At 38.1% G+C, this 24,069-nt stretch overlaps 1 protein-coding gene across 1 annotated transcript in view; it reads left to right on the forward strand.

Moving 5' to 3' along the window:
- Positions 1 to 24,069, forward strand: part of LOC133049359 (ATP-binding cassette sub-family C member 4-like) — a 297,052-nt gene that overhangs the window by 257,241 nt on the left and 15,742 nt on the right. The window contains exons 24-27 of the mRNA XM_061133336.1: positions 895 to 992; positions 2,052 to 2,243; positions 15,492 to 15,647; positions 22,323 to 22,412. Coding sequence (XP_060989319.1) covers positions 895 to 992; positions 2,052 to 2,243; positions 15,492 to 15,647; positions 22,323 to 22,412 — 536 coding nt within the window. The remainder of the gene's footprint in view (positions 1 to 894; positions 993 to 2,051; positions 2,244 to 15,491; positions 15,648 to 22,322; positions 22,413 to 24,069) is intronic.

Below are 24,069 nucleotides of genomic sequence, written 5' to 3' on the forward strand. Positions count from 1 at the left end.
TATATTAAACTCTTGTTGCCTTGTCTAACAAGTACAGTTTGGTTCTAATGAATTGTATTAAAGCATTTGCAGCATGTGATTCCACAGTGTGGCCCATGTAGAGAGGTCATTTGGATCTTGATGGGACCTTTTATTCTTTTCTCTTTCTTTGAATGAGTTGATGTCTACTCAGCGATAGCAAGCTGACCTTAGAAATTTTTCTGGTAGTGGTTAGTAGTTGGATGGAGAGAACCAAATTTGCCATAAAGCTTTTTGTCCAAGTTAGGACTTTAGATTTTGGCTTTAGGGCTACTGGGGTCTCTTGGTTGTAGGTGCTTGCTGCACTGGGATGAGAAAGGTTCTCTGTAGCAAAGGACACCATCCTCACTGCTGTGTGGGTACCAGATGAGCAGGTGTTGGTGTTTATGACATGAATTTACCAGCCCTAAATATTCTATAAGAGCAATATTGAATCACAGTCTTTAATATGGAACAATGAGAATTGTATTTGAGTTTTAAAAGCACTGGCTTTTAGAAACCATGGCCTTGTTTTTCATGGTTTCCAACTATGGCTGCATTGGACATAGAAAGTGAAATTGCTTGATTGTTCTTGAAACCACAATGACAAAAGTCTTAATAATAAAATTATTCCTCATTGTCTACTGTATATTGACAATGTTGAGATTAAGTTCATTTAATAGTCTTTCTGAATTCATAGAGGTTTAATTTTTTGGGAGGGAGGTTTTAATTGTATTGTGGACTCAATCAAATCATAGTAAAAGTATAAGTAATATTGTCATTATATGTAAATGATTTAAATATTATAAAGGAGTTACCTTAATAAAGTGATAGAAGGAACTGGCCTCAAGGTCAAAAACAGGACTGACTTTTTCCCCCCTCTTCTTCCTCATTTAGCTTTGAATGTTGGGCAGGTTGGCCTGATACTGTCCTATGCTCTCAACATCTTGGTGTTCCCATGGTGCATCAGGCTAAGTGTCGAAGTTGAGAACATGGTGATGTTTATCTTAACATTCTTAACCTTGTACTACTTCTTGCCATTAAAAAGTATAAAAGGAATTCTTATGTAAAATATTAAAACTTGTTTTTACATCTATCTCACAGAGTTTTTTATATCCTCCTCCATCTGTTTAAAGCTAATCTAAAAAAATACATCTTTTACTCAGTCTTACGTGTGCCATGTCAGCAAGTTTTTATTCATCACAAACTGTCTTCACATGTAATAAATGTCTCTGTAGGAGGGAGGTTCTGAAATCTTGGAGAGAATATAAACCAGTTTGGGGGGAGGTTGTTTATTATTGTTTCTTAACTGATAATTCCTCATTCTTGGTTAAAAAAAGAATTCACTATTTTGTAGTTCTTTGTTTAATTGATAGATATCTGTCCCTACCTCATTTTAGCATTTATTCTTGTTTGTGTTAAACCCATGAATTTGCTGGTATCCATCCTTTTTGGTAGAATAAGCCACTTCTCTGAATATGCTATCAAAGATGTCAAGTTATTTTTGTTTAGGAGGCCTTGGTCAGTATTTAAATTATATTTTCCTTTGAGTATTGCATATTGGCCCAAAGAGAGAAAAACAATAAAAATGCAATATTTGCATTTCTCTATTCTAATAGAGTAGAAAGTGAGAAATTATTAAAATGAGGTTTGATGACCATCCAGTTCTACTCCTCTATAACACGTGGCCCTTTTATAACCACTGCTTAGTGTTCATAAGTATTCTTTTCTTTGACCAAATTCTTTTTATTCAGATGTGGGAAGTGAGTAAATAAAATCTTTGCATTCATTTATCTAATTCTTTTAGTTTTAATATAATGCTGAAGGAAGCAGCCCTAAGTGAAAATGTTACAGGATGATGAATAAGTTTACAAATCATCAAAGGAGTCATCACACTCCTACTTCAGTCCTTTGCAGATGCTAAGACCTGAAATATTCTTAACCATAAAAAGCAGATATAAAGATATAAAAACAGAATGCCTTATTTACAGTCTCTGAACATCCATAAACAAAACCCTTTGTTCCTAAACCACATGATGTCATATATGTTTCAGATGATTTCAGTAGAAAGGGTGATAGAATATACAGAGCTTGAGCAAGAAGCACCCTGGGAACTCAAGTTTCGTCCACCACCAGACTGGCCCAACGAAGGAATGATTGCCTTGAGCAATGTGAACTTCAAGTATAGCTCAGATGGGCCTCTGGTATTGAAGGACCTGACAACAGACATTAAACCAGGAGAAAAGGTTTGTGTAAGCCATTTGCCTCTTTAAAATTCAGCTGAAGATTTGGTGCCACATCTGCTGTTGACTTTCTTGTGTGTGTTGGGGGGACTCTTTGTTCTTCATGGATGCAGATTAGATCAGTGACATCACAGGTGAATCTCTCTTGATAACTGGCCAGGTGATGGGGATCCCAGTATTCCTTTCCCTGTGTTGTGAACTCCCTCATGGTGGTTGGTGGGTCCTGGGCTCCTGAACTGTAACTTAGCCTGACCCAGGACACTATATTGACACCTGATTATTTATGTGGATTCTGAGAAGTCAGCTTTGACTCACTGTCTCTAACTCTCCAATATCTCCTTTTTTTCCCCATCCATTCTTCTTTGTATTTCTGAAATATTCTCTTCTTCCTATGATGCCCTTCAGCTACAGCCTCCTCTGTCCTTTGACCCTTACTGTAGATTTGTCCTCCATTAACCCACACTCGACTGTCATCCTCCTGCCCTGCCCCAACAGACTGCTTCATTCTGAAGCACAGATCTGATCCTTACTGGACTGGGCGGGCTGCTGCTGGAATCACAGGGCAGTCCTAGATCCATTCTAGCAGGGGTTGTGTGGCCAGCTCAGAGCCACCAGAGAAGAGCCCAGAATCATGATTCAGTCAATGGTGAAAAACCAGATCCCTCTATGGTGGCAGAGTTTGGAGACTCACTCAGAGTTGATGAAAGGAAACTGAGAGGAGCAGGGAAGATTCCAGGTGAAAGATGGCAGAAAGCTTTGTGACCTGGTCCTGTCAGCACCCATGTTTGCAAGTGATGTTCTTTTCCCATGCAGCTTGAGGCCCTCAGCTTGGACCAGGGCAGAGTCTTGAAGAACAGACTAAATCAGAACAGACAAGGCAGTAGGCATCTCTTCCCCACCTACCTCTCCAGCCTCAAGTCCTCATGTTCACACACTCCCCAAGACTCAGGTTGTGTGTAGATTCTCCTAAAGCACTGCATCCTCCCTGCTTCAAGTGTACACACACTGCCCTCTCTACTTCAGAGACCCTTCCCCTCGGTCATCTTGAGGTTAAAGCCTCCTCATTTTCTGAGTTAATTCTGATGCATCTGCTTCCCAATTACTTCTAATTTTGTATACCCTTAAGATAGCATTTATCGTACACCTGTGCTTATAGCAGTGTTATTCATTGTACCCAAAAGCAGGAAGCAACCCAAGTATTCATCAATAGGTGAATGGATAAATAAAGTGTTACTCACTCACTGTCCCAGCCAGCAGTCCCTCAGCACCCTCTCTGTGCCTTGCAGAATGCCATTTTCTGGAGAACAGAGCTAAAAAGAAGATGTTGCCTGATCCTTACAATGTAATATTATTCAGCCTTAAAAAGGAAGGAATTTCTGACCCATGAGTACATCAGAGACCCATGACTCTGACCCATGAGTACATCATACTAAATGAAATATGCCAGACACACAAGAAACAAATACTATATAATTCCACTTTTATGGGGTTCCTAATGTAGTCAAATTCCTAAAGACAAAGTAAAATGATGGTCACCAAGGACAGAGGGATGGGAAGTAGGGAGTTATTTTTTAATGAGTATAGAATTTAAGTTCTACAAGACAAAGAATAAATGGCAAAAAATATTCTGGAGGTTTGTTGCACAACAATATGAAAACTTAAGACTAAACTGTCAATTTAAATATAGTTAAATTGGCAATGTGTATGTTATATGTATTTTACCACAATTAAAATAAAAAAGGGAATCTTGACATGTTTTGTAATTTTGAGTCTGTATCTCAGAGTACCCTAAGGCTTCTAAATATCAGGGAACATCTTATTTTTAGCTCTGTTCCCCAGAAAGTGTTCTGCAGGGCACAGAGAGGGTGCTGAGGGACTGCTGACTGTGAGGTTGAGTGAGTAATGCATGGAGAAGTGCAGCAAGTAACCAACACACATGCAAGGCAACTCCTCGTAAGTAACTAGTTTTCTAGATGTGTTAAATACTTTAGGAACTGCTCTTTAACTCAGACCCACCTAGTGGACTGTAGCCATATTTAATGAATGGTACCCTTGTGACTCTCTGTGATGCTATGGACTGCAACCCTCCAGGCTCTCCTGGCCATGGGATTTTCCAGGCAAGAATACTAGAATGGATTGCCATTTCCTTCTCCGGGGGTCTTCCGGACCCAGGGATCGCACACAGGTCTCTTACTTCTACTTGCATTGGCAGGCAGATTCTTTACCACTAGTGCCACCTGGGAGGCTCTTGTGACATGAAAGAATGTTAAATTTATGCCCAAATGATATCCAGGGCCTGGAGAAGGGCATGGCAACCTACTCCACTATTCTTGCTTGGAGAATTCCCATGGACAGAGGAACCTGGCAGGCTACAGTCCAGAGAGCAGCTTCAGTTAGTCACATGGCAAAAGCTTGCTCCTAAGTATTTCCAGTTTCAGTGTAGGTTGGGAAAATAGTAACTGTACCTCATGATGCAATCCTATTCTTAAAATCACTATAGGTGATGTTTGGTTACTAGCAGTTAAGTATGTCCATCAGATTTCCCACTGTAAACATAATTCTGTCAATTTGCTCCTGTCTTAAATTTCCCCCAAGGACATCAAATATGAATTACCTATATCTTAGGAACATAACATATTTGTATTTTTTTTTCATTTATTTTTATTTGTTGGAGGCTGATTACTTTACAATACTGTAGTGGGTTTTGTCATACATTGACATGAATCAGCCATGGATTTACATGTGTTCCCCATCCCGATCCTCCCTCCCACCTCCCTCTCTACCCAATCCCTCTGGGTCTTCCCAATGCACCAAGCCTGAGAACTTGTCTCATGCATCCAACCTGGGCTGGTGATCTGTTTCACTATAGATAATATGCATGTTTCGATGCTGTTCTCTCGAAACATCCCACCCTCGCCTTCTCCCACAGAGTCCAAAAGTCTGTTCTGTACATCTGTGTCTCTTTTTCTGTTTTGCATATAGGGTTATCATTACCATCTTTCTAAATTCCATATATATGTGTTAGTATGCTGTAATGTTCTTTATCTTTCTGGCTTACTTCACTATGCATAATGGGCTCCAGTTTCATCCATCTCATTAGAACTGATTCAAATGAATTCTTTTTAACGGCTGAGTAATATTCCATGGTGTATATGTACTACAGCTTCCTTATCCATTCATCTGCTGATGGGCATCTATGTTGCTTCCATGTCCTGGCTATTATAAACAGTGCTGCAATGAACATTGGGGTGCACGTGTCTCTTTCAGATCTGGTTTCCTCGGTGTGTATGCCCAGAAGTGGGATTGCTGGGTCATATGGCAGTTCTATTTCCAGTTTTTTAAGAAATCTCCACACTGTTCTCCATAATGGCTGTACTAGTTTGCATTCCCACCAGTAGTGTAAGAGGGTTCCCTTTTCTCCACACCCTCTCCAGCATTTATTGCTTGTAGGCTTTTGGATAGCAGCCATCCTAACTGGAGTGTAATGGTACCTCATTGTGGTTTTGATTTACATTTCTCTGATGATGAGTGATGTTGAGCATCTTTTCATGTGTTTGTTAGCCAGCTGTATGTCTTCTTTGGAGAAATGTCTGTTTAGTTCTTTGGCCCATTTTTTGATTGGGTCATTTATTTTTCTGGAATTGAGCTGCAGGAGTTGCTTGTATATTTTTGAGATTAATCCTTTGTCTGTTTCTTCGTTTGCTATTATTTTCTCCCAATCTGAGGGCTGTCTTTTCACCTTACTTATAGTTTCCTTTGTTGTGCAAAATCTTTTAAGTTTCATTAGGTCCCATTTATTTTTGCTTTTATTTCCAATATTCTGGGAGGTGAATCATAGAGGATCCTGCTGTGATTTATGTCGGAGAGTGTTTTGCCTATGTTCTCCTCTAGGAGTTTTATAGTTTCTGGTCTTACTTTAGATCTTTAATCCATTTTGAGTTTACTTTTGTGTATGGTGTTAGAAAGTGTTCTAGTTTCATTCTTTTACAAGTGGTTGACCAGTTTTCCCAGCACCACTTGTTAAAGAGGTTGTTTTTTTTCCATTGTATATCCTTGCCTCCTTTGTCGAAGATAAGGTATCCATAGGTTTGTGGATTTATCTCTGGGCTTTCTATTCTGTTCCATTGATCTATATTTCTGTCTTTGTGCCAGTACCATACTGTCTTGATGACTGTGGCTTTGTAGTAGAGTCTGAAGTCAGGCAGGTTGATTCCTCCAGTTCCATTCTTCTTTCTCAAGATTACTTTGGCTATTCAAGGTTTTTTGTATTTCCATACACTTTGTGAAATTATTTGTTCTAGTTCTGTAAAAAATACCATTGGTAGCTTAATAGGGATTGCATTGAATCTATAGATTGCTTTGGGTAGTATAGCCATTTTGACAATATTGATTCTTCCAATCCATGAACACGGTATGTTTCTCCATCTGTTTGTGTCCTCTTTGATTTCTTTCATCAGTGCTTTATAGTTTTCTATGTATAGGTCTTTTGTTTCTTTAGGTAGATATACTCCTAAGTATTTTATTCTTTTTGTTGCAATGGTGAATGGTATTGTTTCTTTAATTTCTCTTTCTGTTTTCTCATTGTTAGTGTATAGGAATGCAAGGGATTTCTGTGTGTTGATTTTATATCCTGCAACTTTACTATATTCATTGATTAGCTCTAGCAATTTTCTGGTGGTGTCTTTAGTGTTTCCTATGTAGAGGATCATGTCATCTGCAAACAGTGAGAGTTTCACTTCTTCTTTTCCTATCTGGATTCCTTTTATTTCATTTTCTGCTCTGATTGCTGTGGCCAACACTTCCAAAACTATGTTGAATAGTAGTGGTGAGAGTGGGCACCCTTGTCTTGTTCCTGATTTCAGGGGAAATGCTTTCAATTTTTCACCATTGAGGGTGATGCTTGCTGTGGGTTTGTCATATATAGCTTTTATTATGTTGAGGTATGTTCCTTCTACTCCTGCTTTCTGGAGAGTTTTAATCATAAATGGGTGTTGAATTTTGTCAAAGTCTTTTTCTGCATCTATTGAGATAATCATATGTTTTTATCTTTCAATTTGTTAATGTGGTGTATTACATTGATTGATTTGCGGATATTAAAGAATCCTTGCATTCCTGGGATAAAGCCCACTTGGTCATGGTGTATGATTTTTTTAATATGTTGTTGGATTCTGTTTGCTAGAGTTTTGTTAAGGATTTTTGCATCTATGTTCATCAGTGATATTGGCCTCTAGTTTCCCTTTTTGTGGCATCTTTGGTTTTGGAATTAGGGTGATGGTGGCCTCATAGAATGAGTTTGGAAGTTTACCTTCTTCTGAAATTTTCTGGAAGAGTTTGAGTAAGATAGGTGTTAACTCTTCTCTAAATTTTTGGTAGAATTCAGCTGTCAAGCCATCTGGTCCTGGGCTTTTGTTTGCTGGAAGATTTCTGATTACAGTCTCGATTTCCTTGCTTGTGATGGCTCTGTTAAGATCTTCTATTTCTTCCTGGTTCAGTTTTGGAAAGTTATAATTTTCTAAGAATTTGTCCATTTCTTCCAAGTTGTCCATTTTATTGGCATAGAGCTGCTGGTAGTAGTCTCTTATGATCCTTTGTATTTCAGTGTTGTCTGTTGTGATCTCTCCATTTTCATTTCTAATTTTGTTAATTTGATTCTTCTCCCTTTATTTCTTAATGAGTCTTGCTAATGGTTTGTCAATTTTGTTTATTTTTTTAAAAAACCAGCTTTTAGCTTTGTTGATTTTTGCTATGGTCTCTTTAGTTTCTTATGCATTTAACATATTTGTATTTTTGTATCTTACAACTCTCAAATCATAGGACTAGCTGAGCTTCTAAAATGTTTGAGGGATGATTGAATCTGGAGACTGAATTAATAACTGCAACTACATGACTTTTGATTTGTGTCATGTTCCACTCACTGTTAGCTTCATTTCTGTATTTAAAGATTATAACCGGGCAGCAAGTTTATCAAGTGATTTCACTCCATCTGTGTACATCCTCAGGTTTTCTCTCCTGCTCACCTGTCCCAGCCTTCCGTCACTCCTGGACACCCTTTTGTGTTGGATTTGATTGACAGAGGTTGCTGGGAACGTGGGAGTGAGCCAGACCATCTATCTGAAGTGGGGCTTTATTCTCTTTCCCTTATTTCCTCTGCTCTCCCAATTCCTGGAAGTTAGAGTAAATGATAGGTACTATGCTGGTTTCTAATTTATAGAAGAAATGGCAAGCAAAAATAAAAACCCAAAATGAGGTAAATAGCACCCTAGGCTTCCTGTGAAGATTCTGAATGTGGATTGAGCTTTTCATTTAGATGATTTGATGGTTTATTTGATCATTTTAGAGAGTCCTGGGCCATTTTTCAGCTCTAGAGGTAGATTGATTTTGGTTTGTTTTATATATATGTGTATGTGTATATATATATGTGTGTGTGTATGTGTGTATATATATATATGTGTGTGTGTGTGTGTATATATATATATATATATTCTTTTTAAAATTTTTATTTATTTTAATTGGAGGCTAATTATTTTACAATATTGTAGTGGTTTTTACCATACATTGACATGAATCAGCCATGGGTGTACATGTGTTCCCCATCCTGAACCCCCCTCCCACCTCCCTCCCCATCCCATCCCTCAGGGTCATCCCAGTGCACCGGCCCTGAACGCCCTGTCTCGTGCACCGAACCTGGACTGGTGATCTATTTCACGTATGGTAATACACATGTTTCAATGCTATTCTCTCAAATCATCCCACCCTTGCTTTCTCCCACAGAGTCCAAAAGTCTGTTCTTTACATCTATGTCTCGTTTGCTGTCTCATGTATAGGGTCATCGTTACCATCTTTCTAAATTCCATATATATGTGTTAATATACTGTATTGGTGTTGTCCTTTCTGACTTACTTTTTTTCTTGCTTGGAGTTATTTACTTGGATAATATATTTTTATAGATGCTTACTAGACCTTGATATAATGTGCAAATATGTTAGTTTCCTTCATTTTCTTCTTGTTTATATATTTCCTCAGCAACCCCTCCCCTCACTCCCAAATTGTCCCACTTTCTCTACCAGCTTCCTAATTCCTCATGACTCAGACTGTGGTGCCAGAGTCAATAGCACCTGCATCTACAGGAGCTTCTTAGAGATGAAGAATCCCATTCTTATCCAGACTTCTTGACTCAGCATCACATTTGAACAAGACCTCCTAGTAAAGTCCTTTCTCTCCCATAGACAGTGTTTGATGACTCACAACCCATGATTTCCATGAAATGTTCTTTGACAGTTTGAAATCAAGCTCATGAATCACCCAAACCCCTCTTATGTCTGAGCATGAGACTCTAGAAAGTTCTGTATCACTTACCACCCTACAGATTCATATTTATATTCTGCAAATCATGCCTTTACATTATAATCTAAGACTGTGTGATTCCACTGCATTTCTTTACATCTTTTCAGTGAGTCTATCTTCATCACAGGCAGTTTTCATTCTGCTACAGCCTTCCCCACACCAGCCTCCTGCAGGGACTGGAGGGATTTCCCAGAGGCTCAGCCCTGCCTGGACCTGGAGTCAGAGACAGCCCTGCACAATAGTGTACGTGCAGCTCTTTCACCACCTGATGGGGTAAAAAATGAGTCTTGCTGCCCCAAGCAGTGCCTGAGGTCTGTTTGGCCTGTTTCCTGGGGAACCTGGTGTCCCATTTAGCTGCAGGGTTCTTCCCCAGCCCACCTGTAAGTGCTGGTTTTTCCTGCTGACAGCCTGAGCGCCTGATCTCAGTCATGCTCTTCATTCAGAGATTTTGTCCTTCTTGTCCCACCCACTACTTTATACTCACCCGTATCCACGTCTTGCTTAAACTCTCTGGCCATAGGATCTCCATGTTAGGTCTGTTTCTTTAACTGTAGCTACACCTCTCCCCACTTTCTCTGTTCTAGTTAGCCAGAGGGACATAATAGGGAGTCAGGCCAACCAGGTGACAAAGAGACCATCAGCAGAATGGAAAAGAACCTGACAGATGTGGGATAAGTACCATCCTGGCACTTAAAAACTTTATTAATTCAGGCGGACTAGTTAATCTAACTAACCTTTGATCTTCTCTTTTGAAAAATGGAGGTTACAGGACCTAATCTCTAAAGTAGTTGTACAACTTAAACAACATAAGAATAATAAAACACCCAGCATGGAGATCAGCATGCAGTACATGCTTGGACAAAGATAGCTGTCATTTTCATAAGGTGTAAAATGACCATAATCACTTATACTTTGTTTACTTATAAACTGTCTATCTCATGAAAATGAGAAGTTTAGCCATTTGCAATTGTATTTATGGCTATAGAATCCATCTGCTGTGTCTGTCTCTCTGTCCAGTTTATCATATTCTTAAACAATATAGTAATAGGTCTTTCATACATTTCTCCAGCCTGAGTTAAAAACCTCAGCTTCCTACAGAAGCTTCTTTTGCACAGGATACCATAGGTAACACAAATAATACAAAGGCAAATCCAATGCAGATCCTACTGTCAACACATATAGTCCAATTGAAGAACAAGAAAAATGCTGTATAAACTTTGTAAGAACTTTTATGGAAGTTTATTAAAAGATGGTATAACATCTGTTAGGGTTGAAACAAGCCCCCATGAGGGGACAAGTACAGCATTTCCAAGGAATTACACAGGATTTAGTGACTTGTGGTTAGAATTTTAACAGGTGGAAATGTATGTGAAAGTCATTCCAGGAAGTGGGGCTAGCATAAGCAAAGCATGATGCTCTGATTCTGTGAATGAAGACCTGGGCACCTGATATTCAGTTAAGTGAACTATAAGATGTATAACACACTTTCATGTTAAACTCCACAACTACCTAGTGACCCCATGGAAACTGACTCATGGACGTGAAGGATGGAAAGGTCAGATATCCTGGGGTGGAGTGATGGGCACAGAATCAGCCTTCATGAGGTTAATCTGAGAAGTGAGAGAACATGTACCAGAGTGAGCAGACGTGAGATGCAGGGAGCCAGGAACTCTTATGCCTCCAGGAAGATGTCCTGGGAACGTGATTCCACTTTTTGAAATCAAACTGATGTAAATTAAAACAAAGTTATAACACATGGGTTTGTGAATGTGCAGGGAAACAGCTGAGAGTAGAAATTGTTATCATATTTCTGGAGGTAGTTTGGCAATACTTAAGAGTCTACTTTAAAAATATCCATACCTGTTTCTTGGCAATTCCACATATGAGAACTTATCTTAAGAAAATAATGACAGTTGTTTGCAAAGATTTGGCTTCAAGGATATTTAACACACAGTTATTTATAATAGCAAAATATTAGAGACTGGCTAAATATCCACCAGTAAGGGGTTTATTAAATAAATTATCACACATACTATAATATTATATAGTCATTAAAATAAATGTTTTTAGTGAATATTAAATGAAAACAAATTGCAATATGTTCATATCTCATTTTGTTTAAATGAGTTTTTGTATTCAACATACACACACATAGACACACACACATCCAGAAAGAAAATACATCAATATCTTAGGAATGGATTTATTGGAGTGCAGGGTGATGACTAGTATTTATTTACTTTCTAGATTTATTTGCACTGATTATGATTAATAAAAAGATTTGTTTGGTTTAACACAGCCTGTCACTCACATAATGATTATGGTCATTAAAATAAGGGATTGAGTCATGAAACATTGCAGGTATAGAATCTGTAGGCCTTGGTACCATGCTGGAATCAGCGAAAGCTGGAAATAAAGGGGACAGTTGAGCCTGGGAAAGAAGTAATGAGATTAAAGTAGGAAAGTCAGAAGAAGTGGCTGTTTTGTGGGGATATTTGATGTTAATCATGTGGAGTTCAATGTATCAGTATGGAGATAGATCCGGGGGCAAATGTCAACAAGTTGGTGTGGTTGTCAGAGACCAACCCTGGCCTGGTTGGAAAAACAGAAAGGAGAAGTTGTAAAGCTGAGGTAAGATTGTTTCCAGGTACTTTTGGATTTAGGAATGTGAAATTTCTGATATTGGTGACATTCCCCACAGGCACTTAGCACAACCTTTTGGTGACCTGGGAAAGACTTCCAGACATAGCTTTGAAAACTGAATGGTAGAAATAGCCCGGGCCAGATTTTCTTTGAGTTGCCTTTTTCTTTCCTTTTTGGAGTTTGTAGCTCATAGTCCTGCTCACAGACTTTCTTACAACACAGTTCTCACCTATGTCCTGATGTGTTTTGATTCACATATGAGAACACCCAGAAATACAGGCATACCTGGTTTTATTGTGCTTTACTGATACTGCATTTTTTGCACATTGAACATTTGTGGCAGCCCTGCCTCAAACATGTGGATCAGTACCATTTTCCCTACAGAATTTGCTTACTTCATGTTTCTGGGTCACATTTTGGTAATTCTCACAATATTTCAAACTTATTATTATTATATTTGTTATGATCTGTGATCAATGATCTTTGATGTTACTGCTATAATTTGCCAGAGCTCAGTTGATAGTTAGCATTTTTAAACAATAAAGTTTTTTTTAAATTAAGGTACTGTTTTTTAAAGATGTAACACTATTGCTCACATAACAGAATATAGTATAGCATACACATAACTTTTATATAGACGGGGAAACTAAAAAAGTGTGACTTGTTTTATTGTAATACTTATTTTATTGCGGTGGTCTGGAACTGAACCTGCCATGTTGCCCAGATCAGTCTGTGCACAAAATATATGAGCTATGTATGTATGCTGAAGAACCTGCCTATATGCAGAAAATGACCCGTCAGTGTTAAATAAATTAAGATAGAAAATTGGCTACAAAGATAAATCAACTAAAGCTACTTGTCTTACATGTAATCTCTGTAAAGGTAAATTCCTTTTTGAAGTGCCATTATTGATCTTACAGAATAAGCTTTGGAACTTTGAAGGTATTCAAATGAAAAAATATGTAAGGTTCCCAGAATATAATCAGTGCTCAGAAAGATTTAATTCTTGTCTATTTAAAGCTGTGAATTTTAAAAATTTACTGACTGAATTAACTTAAAAATGATTGAAAGCATGTCTTATGTCCATCAACAATTCCAAATTCCTAAATAGAGGTGAAATCATCTTTTGAGAAGCTCTCACTAGGGAATCTGCAGTTATGCAAGCTAATTGATATAAAAAAGCCAGATTCTGCATACATGCTTTTATTTATTTTTATTGAAGTATAGTTGATTTACAATGCTGTGTTACTTTCAGTTGTACAGCAAAGTGATTCAGATGTACAGATTCTTTTTCCATATAGGTTATTACAAAATACTTAGTATAGTTCCTTGTGCTATATGGTGGAATGAAGTCACTCAGTTGTGTCCTACTCTTTGTGACCCCGTGGACTGTAGCCCACCAGGCTCCTCCATCCATGGGATTTTTCCAGGCAAGGGTACTGGAGTGGGTTGCCATTTCCTTCTCCAGGGGATCTTCCCGACCCAGGGATTGAATCTGAGTCTCCCACATTGCAGGCAGATGCTTTACCATCTGAACCACCAGGGAAGCTATAGGGTAAGACCTTTTTATATATGGTAATGTCTATGTGCTATGCTATGCTTAGTCACTCAGTCATGTCCGACTCTTTGCGACCCCATGGTCTGTAGCCTGCCAGGCTCCTCTGTCCATGGGGATTCTCCAGGCAGGAGAGAAACCCACTAGAGTGGGTTTCCATGCCCTCCTCCAGAAGTAGTGTGTATATGTTACTCCAAAATTCCTAATTTATCCCCCCCCACTTTCACTTTCCCCTTTGGTAATCATAAATTTGTTTTCTGTCTGTGAGTCTGTTTCTGTTTTGTAAATAAGTTCATTTGTATAATTCTAAGATTCCACGTGTAAGTGATAACATGATATTTTCTTTGCCTTTGTCTGATTTACTTCACTTAGTATAATCTCTAGGTCCATCCATGTTGCTGCAAATGGTAACATTTCATGACTTTTATGGCTGAGTAGTATTCCCTTTATGTATGTATCACATCTTCTTTATCCATTCCTCTGTTAATGGACATTTAGTTTGCTTCCATGTCTAGGCTACTTTATATAGTGCTCTGCATGCAAGTTTATAGCACACAGTGAAAAGCCAACTTTTATAATACAGTTTCATTCCTAACCAGCATTTTACCTGCATTATTGTGATTCTTTGATCTTATTTTTAATGTACCTAATTTCTTTCTGCCTTGGTTTTAAATAGTCAGACTGATACTTGACATATATCTTTCCAAGGTTTAACTATAAGTATTAATTGGTTTGTAAAATGCCTTTTGAACTGTTCAGACGAAAGGTTCCATATAAATAGCAAATGTTTGTGTTGTTGTTGATTTTATTATATGTGTTTTGCCTACTGGCTACTGTCTCTTAAGACACTGAGATGAGTGTTTTGTAACTTTAAAATGATTCCTTTCAAGACAGAACATAACCAAGGCATTTAATACCTTGAAGTGGCTTAGTTTCTCTACCAGAGAATGTGTCTGTGCTCAGTCACTCAGTCGTGTCTGACTCTTTGCTACCGTATGGACTTTAGCCTGGCATTCTCCTCTGTCTATGGGATTCTCCAGGCAAGAATACTGGAATGGGTTGCCATTTCCTACTCCAGGGAATCTTTCCAACCCAGGGATTGAACCTGCGTGGTTGACGTCTCCTGCATTGGCAAGCAGGTTCTTTACCACCAGCCCTACCTGGGAAGCCCAGAGAATAAACCCTTTTAAATAATAGAACTCTGGGAAAATGTATACTTATTTATATGTAACAGTTCTTATTTGCTGTGTTGATATCTCTATGAGATTATCCACAAAATTATCAAGGTTCAAAATACGCAGACAGTAGAAATAAAAACTAAAGATTTATTTCTTATGGAACACTTAGGCAACTTCTGAATTTTTGTTGCTAGTAGATTAATTCTGTTATTTTTAACTCTTCTTTGAACCAGGGGAATCTCAACCCGAAGACATATGTCAACGTCTCACATTTTTGGTTGACAGTTTAGGGGTGCTTCTGGCCTCTAGTGGGTGGAGTTCATGGCTACTGCTAAACATCCTACAGTACACAGGACAGCCTCCCACCCACAATGATGAAGTATTTAAACAAAAATGTCAATAGTGCCATGGTTGAAATATGTATAGACTATATTCAATATAGAACTTTTAAAATTCATCTTCAACCACCAGGGTTTTTCCCAGGTTTGTTGCATATTGTTAGTTCTTAATCCCTCCTGGATCTCTTCACAGGTTGGCATCGTGGGAAGAACAGGAGCTGGAAAAAGTTCTTTCATTGCTGCCCTCTTTAGATTGTCAGAGCCTGAAGGTAGAGTTTGGATTGATAAGATATTGACAACTGAAATTGGACTTCATGATTTAAGGGCGAAAATGTCAATCATACCTCAAGTATGTACATCAGAACATTCTCATATGTTCTTTTCATCCAGTATCTAAGTTTAATTGCTTTTAATTTGATTGATTTTAAAAATGAATAAAAGGGTTAATATTTTCCCCTTCAGTAGAGCATATTTTTAACAGCAGGTATTTTCAACAGATACTTTAATCAGAAACCAGGTTTTATTGTTTGTTCTTTTGGTTTGTGTGTATGTGATTTAATAACTTATCCAGATAGATTTATAGACTCAAAATTTTGCCAGATGCCACAGTCTTATCCACTGATAACACACAATTCTGAGAACAATATGATAAATGATTTAGCACTGGAGAGAATTCTATAGGGAAACACAAGTTGTGTCTTACTTATGGGAAATAAAGTTAACTGTTTAAAGGTGATTATCTCCCTGCAGGGCTTTTTGTGAAACTGTAGGGCTTTAAGAACTACAGAGTGTATGGATGCTTTGAGGAGACTTTAATAAATGAGTGCTTAATAAAAGATTTTAATGAGTCAAGCAAATCACTTCAGCATTCTTGAATTGAGAACCCAATGAACAGTATGAATAGATAAAAAGATATGACACTGAAAGATGAACCCCTCAGGTGAGCAGGTTTCCAATATGCTACTGGAGAAGAGTGAAGAAATAGCTCCAGAAGGAATAAAGAGGCTGAACCAAAGTGGAAGCAACCCCCAGTTGTGGATGTGTCTGGTGGTAAAAGTAAAGTCTGATGCTGTAAAGAACAGTATTGCATAGAAAGCTGGAATGTTAGGTTCATGAATCAAGGTAAATTGGAGTGGTCAAATAGGAGATGGCAAGAGTGAACATCAACATTTTACAAATCAGTGAACTAAAATGGATGGGAATAGGTGAATTTAATTCAGATGGCCATTTTATCTACTACTGTGGGCAAGAATCTCTTAGAAGAAATGGAGTAGCCCTCATAATCAACAAAAGAGTCTGAAATGCAGTACTTGGGTGAAATCTCGAAAATGACAGAATGAGTTTTGTTTGTTTCCAAGGCAAACCATTCTATATCACAGTAATCCAAGTCTATGCCCCAACCACTAATGCTGAAGAAGGTGAAGTTGAATGGTTCTATGAAGACCTACAAGACCTTCTAGAACTAACACCAAAAAAAGATGTCCTTTTCATCAAAATCATTGCAGATGGTGGCTGCAGCCATGAAATCAAAGACACTTGCTCCTTGGAAGAAAAGCTATGACAAACCCAGACAGCATATTAAGAAGCAGAGACATCACTTTGCTAACAAAAGTCTGTATAGACAAAGCTATGGTTTTTCTAGTAGTCATGCACGGATGTGAGAATTGGACCGTAAAGAAGGATGAGTGACAAAGATTTGATGCTTTCAAACTGTGGTGTTGGAGAAGATGCTTGAGAGTCTCTTCAATAACAAGGAGATCAAGCCAGTCAATCCTAAAGGAAATCAACTCCGAATATTCTTTGGAAAGACCGATGTCAAAATTGAAGCTCCAATACTTTTGCCACTTGATGTGAAGAACTGACTCTTTAGAAAAACCTGATGCTGGGAAAGATTACAGGAAGGAGAAGAAGGGAGTGACAGAGGATGAGATGGTTGGACGGCATCATTGACCCAATGGACATGAGTTTGAGCAAACTCTGGGAGATAGTGAAGGACTTGGAAGCCTGGTGTGCTGCAGTCTATGGGGTTGCAAGGAGTCAGACACACCTTAGTGACTGAACAACAACAGCAACGAACAGGCAAGAAGTAAAGAATAGTGAGGAAGAATATGGGATATGTAATTCCATCTCTGTGCACCTCAATTTTCTCTCCCTTACAAGGCAGCTAACAAGTACCAACTCCTTGAGCTATTGTGAGGACTTAATAGGTCTGTGTGTGGAATGCTTCATTTAAAACCAGTATCTGGCTGCTGTGACTGTGGAAAGTTGAATAGACCGTTTCTTCTTGGTCTCTGATTCTGTTTTCCTTTGTTCTGCTTCTTTAAGTGGTATAATTTTCAGGAAATATTTTGGCAATTCTCTAAAATGTAACAAAAGTGAATAACTATAAATCAAAACAGGAAGATATTTCTCCTAGTGCTATGTCCTTTACTTGAACAGTATCAGTTTAGAAACAAGTTTATTCACTTATGTGTCATGGGCTAATACATGTCAGAAGATACTAAAAATCTTAGCCCTCCCCAGCCAAGAGTCCTTTCTCTTTATAATGTCTTGCTTACTACAGAGGTGGAGAAAGTCTGTTGATTTGATTACTTAAAGTTACTTGTCTGAGTGCAGAAAGCTTACATCCCCATTCCCCAAAGGAGTAAGAAGCAGTGATGCTTGTGTCTCAACACCCTGATTTAGGGAACCTAGGAAGCTGAGAGGAGACTCTGCAGAGGGGGAGCCCAAGGCTGTTTCTTTGGTTGTTCCACTTAGGTGAGTCAGGCCCATACCATCTTCCCTGGCTCCCTGTTCCCTGTGATCCTGGGAGCAGCAGCGAGCTTCTGGGATCATCTCTCTCTCTCTACCTGCTAGGCTCATCCCCATCACTGTTGACCCCACCACGAGCAAGTCAGAACTGGGGGAGATGTGATAGCACCAAGGACCTGCATAGGAACCATAGGCAGGGAAATGGTGTCATAGAGCACCAATCCTAGAGTCATGGGGGGTGTCGGGAAGCTTTCAGAAACAAATACTATATTCTTAAGAAAGTACTCCTCAATTTATGTTCAAAATTTCAGGAATAAGTAAAAACTGAAATCACTTCCGAGGTACTTTCCTTAAACAAAAGGGAGCTGAAGTGTATGCATCCTTTATACTCATGATGTGAAGTAGTTATGTTCCCCAGAAAGAACACCATGGAGTGATTACATTCAAGTAGTAGCTGAAAAAGTGGATTTCAAAACTTGTTTGGATGACTCTCTGCACCTAGAGACCATTATGCTGTTAGCACAAAGAAAATGTTTTCAGTTGAAGAGAGATTCCTTGCAAATTGAGTTTTTATGATTGCAGACCAAGGGTTGGCACAGATCAGCACAGATCTATTTATTATGATTAAATGGATTCATTTTTATATGTAATAGTTTTTTGAAAAATCAAGGCAAAAGTTAGGTATCTTTTTAAATGGCCCACTGCTCTTTTGGTATTTCTATTTCCCGAGTTTTCTGCAGTAGGTTAAAAGAGGTAAACCAGAGCTGTCTCTCTCTAAGACATCCCAAATTACCTGGCTTTCTTCCCCCTTTTTTCTTTATTGAAAACAAAACTCAGAAGAGTTGGATGCTCTATTAATAGTAAACAAATACAACTGGACTCTAGACCAATGCAGTCAGAAGTCTTTGTTAAATCCCTTTGAACTGCTCCCTGGAGCTACCAAAAGAGAACTTTACAAGACTTATATTCATTTCTTTTGCCGGCAAACAATATTCTTTCTTCTGAATATGGATGATGATCAGTTCATTTAGAGGCTGCTGCTGCTAAGTCTCTTCAGTTGTGTCGGACTCTTTGTGACTCCATGGACTGTAGCCTGCCAGGCTCCTCTGTCCGTGGGATTCTCCAGGCAAGAATACTGGAGTGCCATTTCCTCCTCCAGGGGGTCTTCCTGAGCCAGGGATTGACCTCGTTTAGAGGCTACAGGATTACAAAAAATAAAGAAAGCAAACTAAGATTTAAAACAACTCTGGGTCCTTATTCTTGACACAGGGAGATGAGCTGCACCTTAAAGGTTCTCAGATTAGAAATGAGGACAGAGCTTTTAGGAGTCAAGGAAGCAGCAGCTATAGTTACGCTTCATAAACATTAGTGGAGGGCAAGTTTCCTGGTTTGGGACTGAAATCATTAAAACTGTCGTTCTGTATCTGTCCCATTTGTAACCACTTGTATGATTTTTGTCTGGGTCCCAGGCTGTTTTAAGCATCAGGTGAGTGGGCAGGGCTTCTTTGTAAGATAATGAGAGTCTTATCTTCCAGGAGTGTATGAAAAGGGCCAGTAAGACTGAGGTTTTTAGGCTTGCAGTTGTGTTGAGGGATTATCAATTTGCTACACTAAATGCTCTGATTCAGAGTGGCCATTTTTGTGTCACATGGCTAATATGAACTTACAGTAGTAACAAGAGAAAAATTACTACTAAATATGGTATGAAGGGTTACATTTTAAAAGTTTCAACTTTATACCATGATGAGAAACAGGTTTGAAGCTAGTACTCCATTTAAAATGCTATGTTGACTAAAAGCATTTGTTTTCCTGACTCTGCTGTGCCAGCCAACTCTTATTTGTTGTTGTTCAGTTGTTATGTCCGACACTTTATGACCTCATGGAATGTAGCACACCAGGCTCCTCTAACTCTGTCTAATTCTTATTAAATGAGATTTAACTGTGTACCTTCAGAAAAATATACTTAGACCAATAAATTTAGTGTATATTTATAAGAAGTTTTTATGTTCTATTGTAAATCTCTACACTGAAGTGTTCTGCCTGTACACATCTTTATAATGCTTATTTATAAGATAAGTTTATTTACTTCATTGCCTAGAGGTGGGTGAAAGTGAAAAGTGAAGTCGCTCAGTTGTTTCTGACTCTTTGCAACCCCGTGAACTGTAGCCTACCAGGCTCCTCCATCCATAGGATTCTCCAGGTAGAATACTGGAGTGGGTTGCCATTTCAATAACAATATCTGTTGTTATTACTTTGATCCTTATCTGCCCTTGCATATGTGTCTACTGTGAGCACTTTTACAGTCAGTTCTACAATTCATGTTTTAATAGGTAATTCATTTTATTCAACAAGATTTGATGAAAATTTTACTGATTTTGAAATATATATTTAGCATGTCAAACAAAGGGAAATACACTTATTTATGAAACTATGTTCCTCCATCTACTACAGCTAAATGAACATGCATAATCTCCCAATATACCCTTTTAAACTGGCAGTAAGGATGTAAGTGGGTACCCTTACTGCAATGGGAAATGATTAAATTTAATTTTTAGTTTTAGTTGCTCAGTCTCAGCAAGGAGAGATAAGAAAGCCTTCTTCAGTGATCAGTGCAAAGAAATAGAGGAAAACAGTGGAATATGAAGTTCAGGAAGCATCACTATGAATGAAGCTAGTGGAGGTGATGGAATTCCAGTTGAGCTATTTCAAATCCTAAAAGATGATGCTGTTAAAGTGCTGCACTCAATATGCCAACAAATTTGGATAACTCAGCAGTGGCTGCAGGACTGGAAAAGGTCAGTTTTCATTCAAATTCCAAAGAAAGGCAATGCCAAAGAATGTTCATACTACCACACAATTACACTGATCTCACACGCTTGCAAAGTAATGCTCAAAATTCTCCAAGCCAGGCTTCGACAGTAAGTGAACTGTGAACTTTTAGATGTTCAAGCTGGATTTAGAAAAGGCAGAGGAACCAGAGATCAAATTGCCAACATCTGCTGGATCATTGAAAAAGCAAGAGAGTTCCAGAAAAACATCTACTTCTGGTTTATTGACTATGCCAAGGCCTTTCACTGTGTGGATCACAATAAACTGTGGAAAATTATGAAAGAAATGGGAATACCAGACCACCTTACCTGCTTCCTCAGGAATCTGTATGCAGGTCAAGAAGCAACAGTTAGAACTGGACATAGAACAACAGATTGGTTCCAAATCAGGAAAGGAGTATGTCAAGGTTATATATTGTCACCCTGCTTATTTAACTTATATGCAGAGTACATTATTCAAAATGCTGGGCTGGAAGAAGCACAAGCTGGAATCAAGATTGCTGGGAGAAATATCAGTAACCTCAGATATTAAGATGACACCACCCTTATGGCAGAAAGCAAAGAAGAAGTAATGCGCCTCTTGATGAAAGTGAAAGAGAAAGAGTGAAAAAGCTGGCTTAAAACTCAACATTCAGAAAGCTAAGATCATGGCATCCAATCCTATCACTTCATGGCAAAATAGAGGGGAAACAATGGAAACAGTGAGAAACTTTATTTGGGGGGCTCCAAAATCACTGCAGATGGTGACTGCAGCCATGAAATTAAAAGACACTCACTCCTTGGAAGGAAGCTATGACCAACCTAGACAGCATATTAAAAAGCAGAGACATGACTTTGCCGAGAAAGGTCCGTTTCATCAAAGCTATGATTTTTCCTGTAGTTATATATGGATGTGAAAGTTGGAATATAAAGAAAGCTGAACACAAAAGAAATTATGCTTTTGAACTGTGGTGCTGAAGAAGACTCTTGAGAGTCCCTTGGACTGCAAGGATATCCACCCAGTCCATCCTAAAGGAAATCAGTCCTGAGTAAACATTGGAAGGACTGATGCTGAGGCTGAAACTCCAATACTTTGGCCACCTGATGTGAAGAACTGACTCATTTGAAAAGACCCTGATGCTGGGAAAGATTGAAGGCAGGAAGAGAAGGGGACAACAGAGGATGAGATAGTTGGATGGCATCACTGACTTGATGGACATGAGTTTGAGCAAGCTACAGGAGCTGGTGAAGGACAGGGAAGCCTGGTGTGCTGCATGCAGTCCATGGGGTCAAAAGAATTGGGCATGACTGAGTGATTGAACTGAACTGAACTGATTTGCAACCTTATTATTAATGATTGTGATAAACTTTGTGTGTTTTTTTTGTATTTTAAATCTGTTCTCTAAAAATTGGAATTAAATGAAAAGAGACTGCAATAATAACATTCCCTATTTCGTTGTATTTAGGACCCTATTGTATTCACTGGAACAATGAGGATAAATCTGGATCCCTTTAATAAGCATACAGATGAGGAACTGTGGAATGTCTTAGAAGAGGTAATTTATTAAATATGATAAACTTGTTAGCACCAATATCTACTGTGCATGTACATTTAATAGCATTGTAGGTAATTAAGTGAGCTTAGCAATTTAATTGACTTCATTTACCTCCTAGGAGAACATTGATGACATGGATGTACTTAAAATGTATGTATGATAAAATGAGTGAATATGAAAAACAATAGGATAACGCATCATGTTTCCATTTTATCTTTTCCCCTAGAACCCAAAGCAATTAGATACATTGCCTTTTTGCCCTTAGTAAAACACTAAACTAGAAGGTAAAATTATGTGTTCAAATTCTACTAGTGACCTAGTGAATTAATTACATTAATTTGTAACATTCATTTTATTCCTTTGATCTTAGGAAGTAGCTACTATGTGGAGATATCAGTTGTTTTTCATTATTAACAGAAATATAAATGAGATCATGCCAGTAACATGGTGTGAAATTTCATAAGAAAGAGTTTATTAAAGGTATATTTTACATTTGAAAAGTGATAATTATTTATTATAAGTTGCATCGTTCAATACTGCAGAGCATATGCTGGTAACAGAACTCTGGCGCTTTTTCTAAGTCTTTGTACTAAGTTCATTTCTAGAGGATTTTCTATTATTTGTGTCATGTTTCTCTTTGGCCCACTACTTTGAACCTCCTCAGTCTTGCATGACAAAGATTTTGACTGTTAAGATGCTCTTGTTTTTTTTTTTTTTTTTAATATTAATTTTTTTGTGCATTTTCCCTAGTTTTGCAAATTGATTCTAAGGTAGTGATGGCAGAAACTCTATCTAGACTTCTAAATAATAGGCAGACTTCTAGGCTCTCATAGAAAATACCTAGCCAGGTATTTTGCCTTGAAAAAGTATGTGTTACACAAATAGGCACTGAATATTTACTTGCTCTCAGTTTAGAGAATTGTATCTTATTTCTTAATTTTTTTTTTTTTTTTTTTTTTTGGTCAAAAATACCAGAAAGCAACTGCTCACATTGTTGTTTTGAATCAGTGTTTTTATCTTTTGGTATCACTTTTCCAGGGATAGCACTGAGATGTGTAATTCATAGAGGGCCTTTGACTATGAGTCGGCAGATTTGGAGGTCAGACAATTTCCTGCCAGTAATTCTGGTTTCTGGAGGTTGTCAGCACTGAGTCTTTACACACCCACCCTGCTTTCCAGCAATTGTGGGAATTGTATTTTCCTAAATCAGGCTGATTACCTCACTTTTTCCTGCTTGGAAAACAGTGGGCCTCTGATTTCATTTAAGTTTGTAAGTCTTTCTACAGTAAAATTCTGGAAGAAAAGAGGTGGGGAGAGCAGTAAACCACTGAGTGTAAATAAAGGTAGGATGATACACTGCTCTCGAGGTCGTAGGATGCATTTACTGGCGAAATTGGGACACATTTTAAACTGGAAGCCCTGGTATTTTCCTATTTATTTCTGAGCTTGAGATCTCTCTTCAGAGACTCTCAGATAGAAAAATTACTTTAAAATTTTAGAAAACATTATTCCATGGACAGAAAAGAAATGTTAGTTGGAGACAAATCCTGATAAAAACTCTCTTAGAACTTGGCCCTAACTTGTTAATTCACCTGAAGGAGCTACAGTTAAAATAAAATTTAGTAGCCTCTCAATTCTAAAGATCTACATTTATTCA

Source organism: Dama dama, chromosome 30 (assembly GCF_033118175.1).
Source record: "Dama dama isolate Ldn47 chromosome 30, ASM3311817v1, whole genome shotgun sequence".
Taxonomy (NCBI): Eukaryota; Metazoa; Chordata; class Mammalia; order Artiodactyla; family Cervidae; genus Dama; species Dama dama.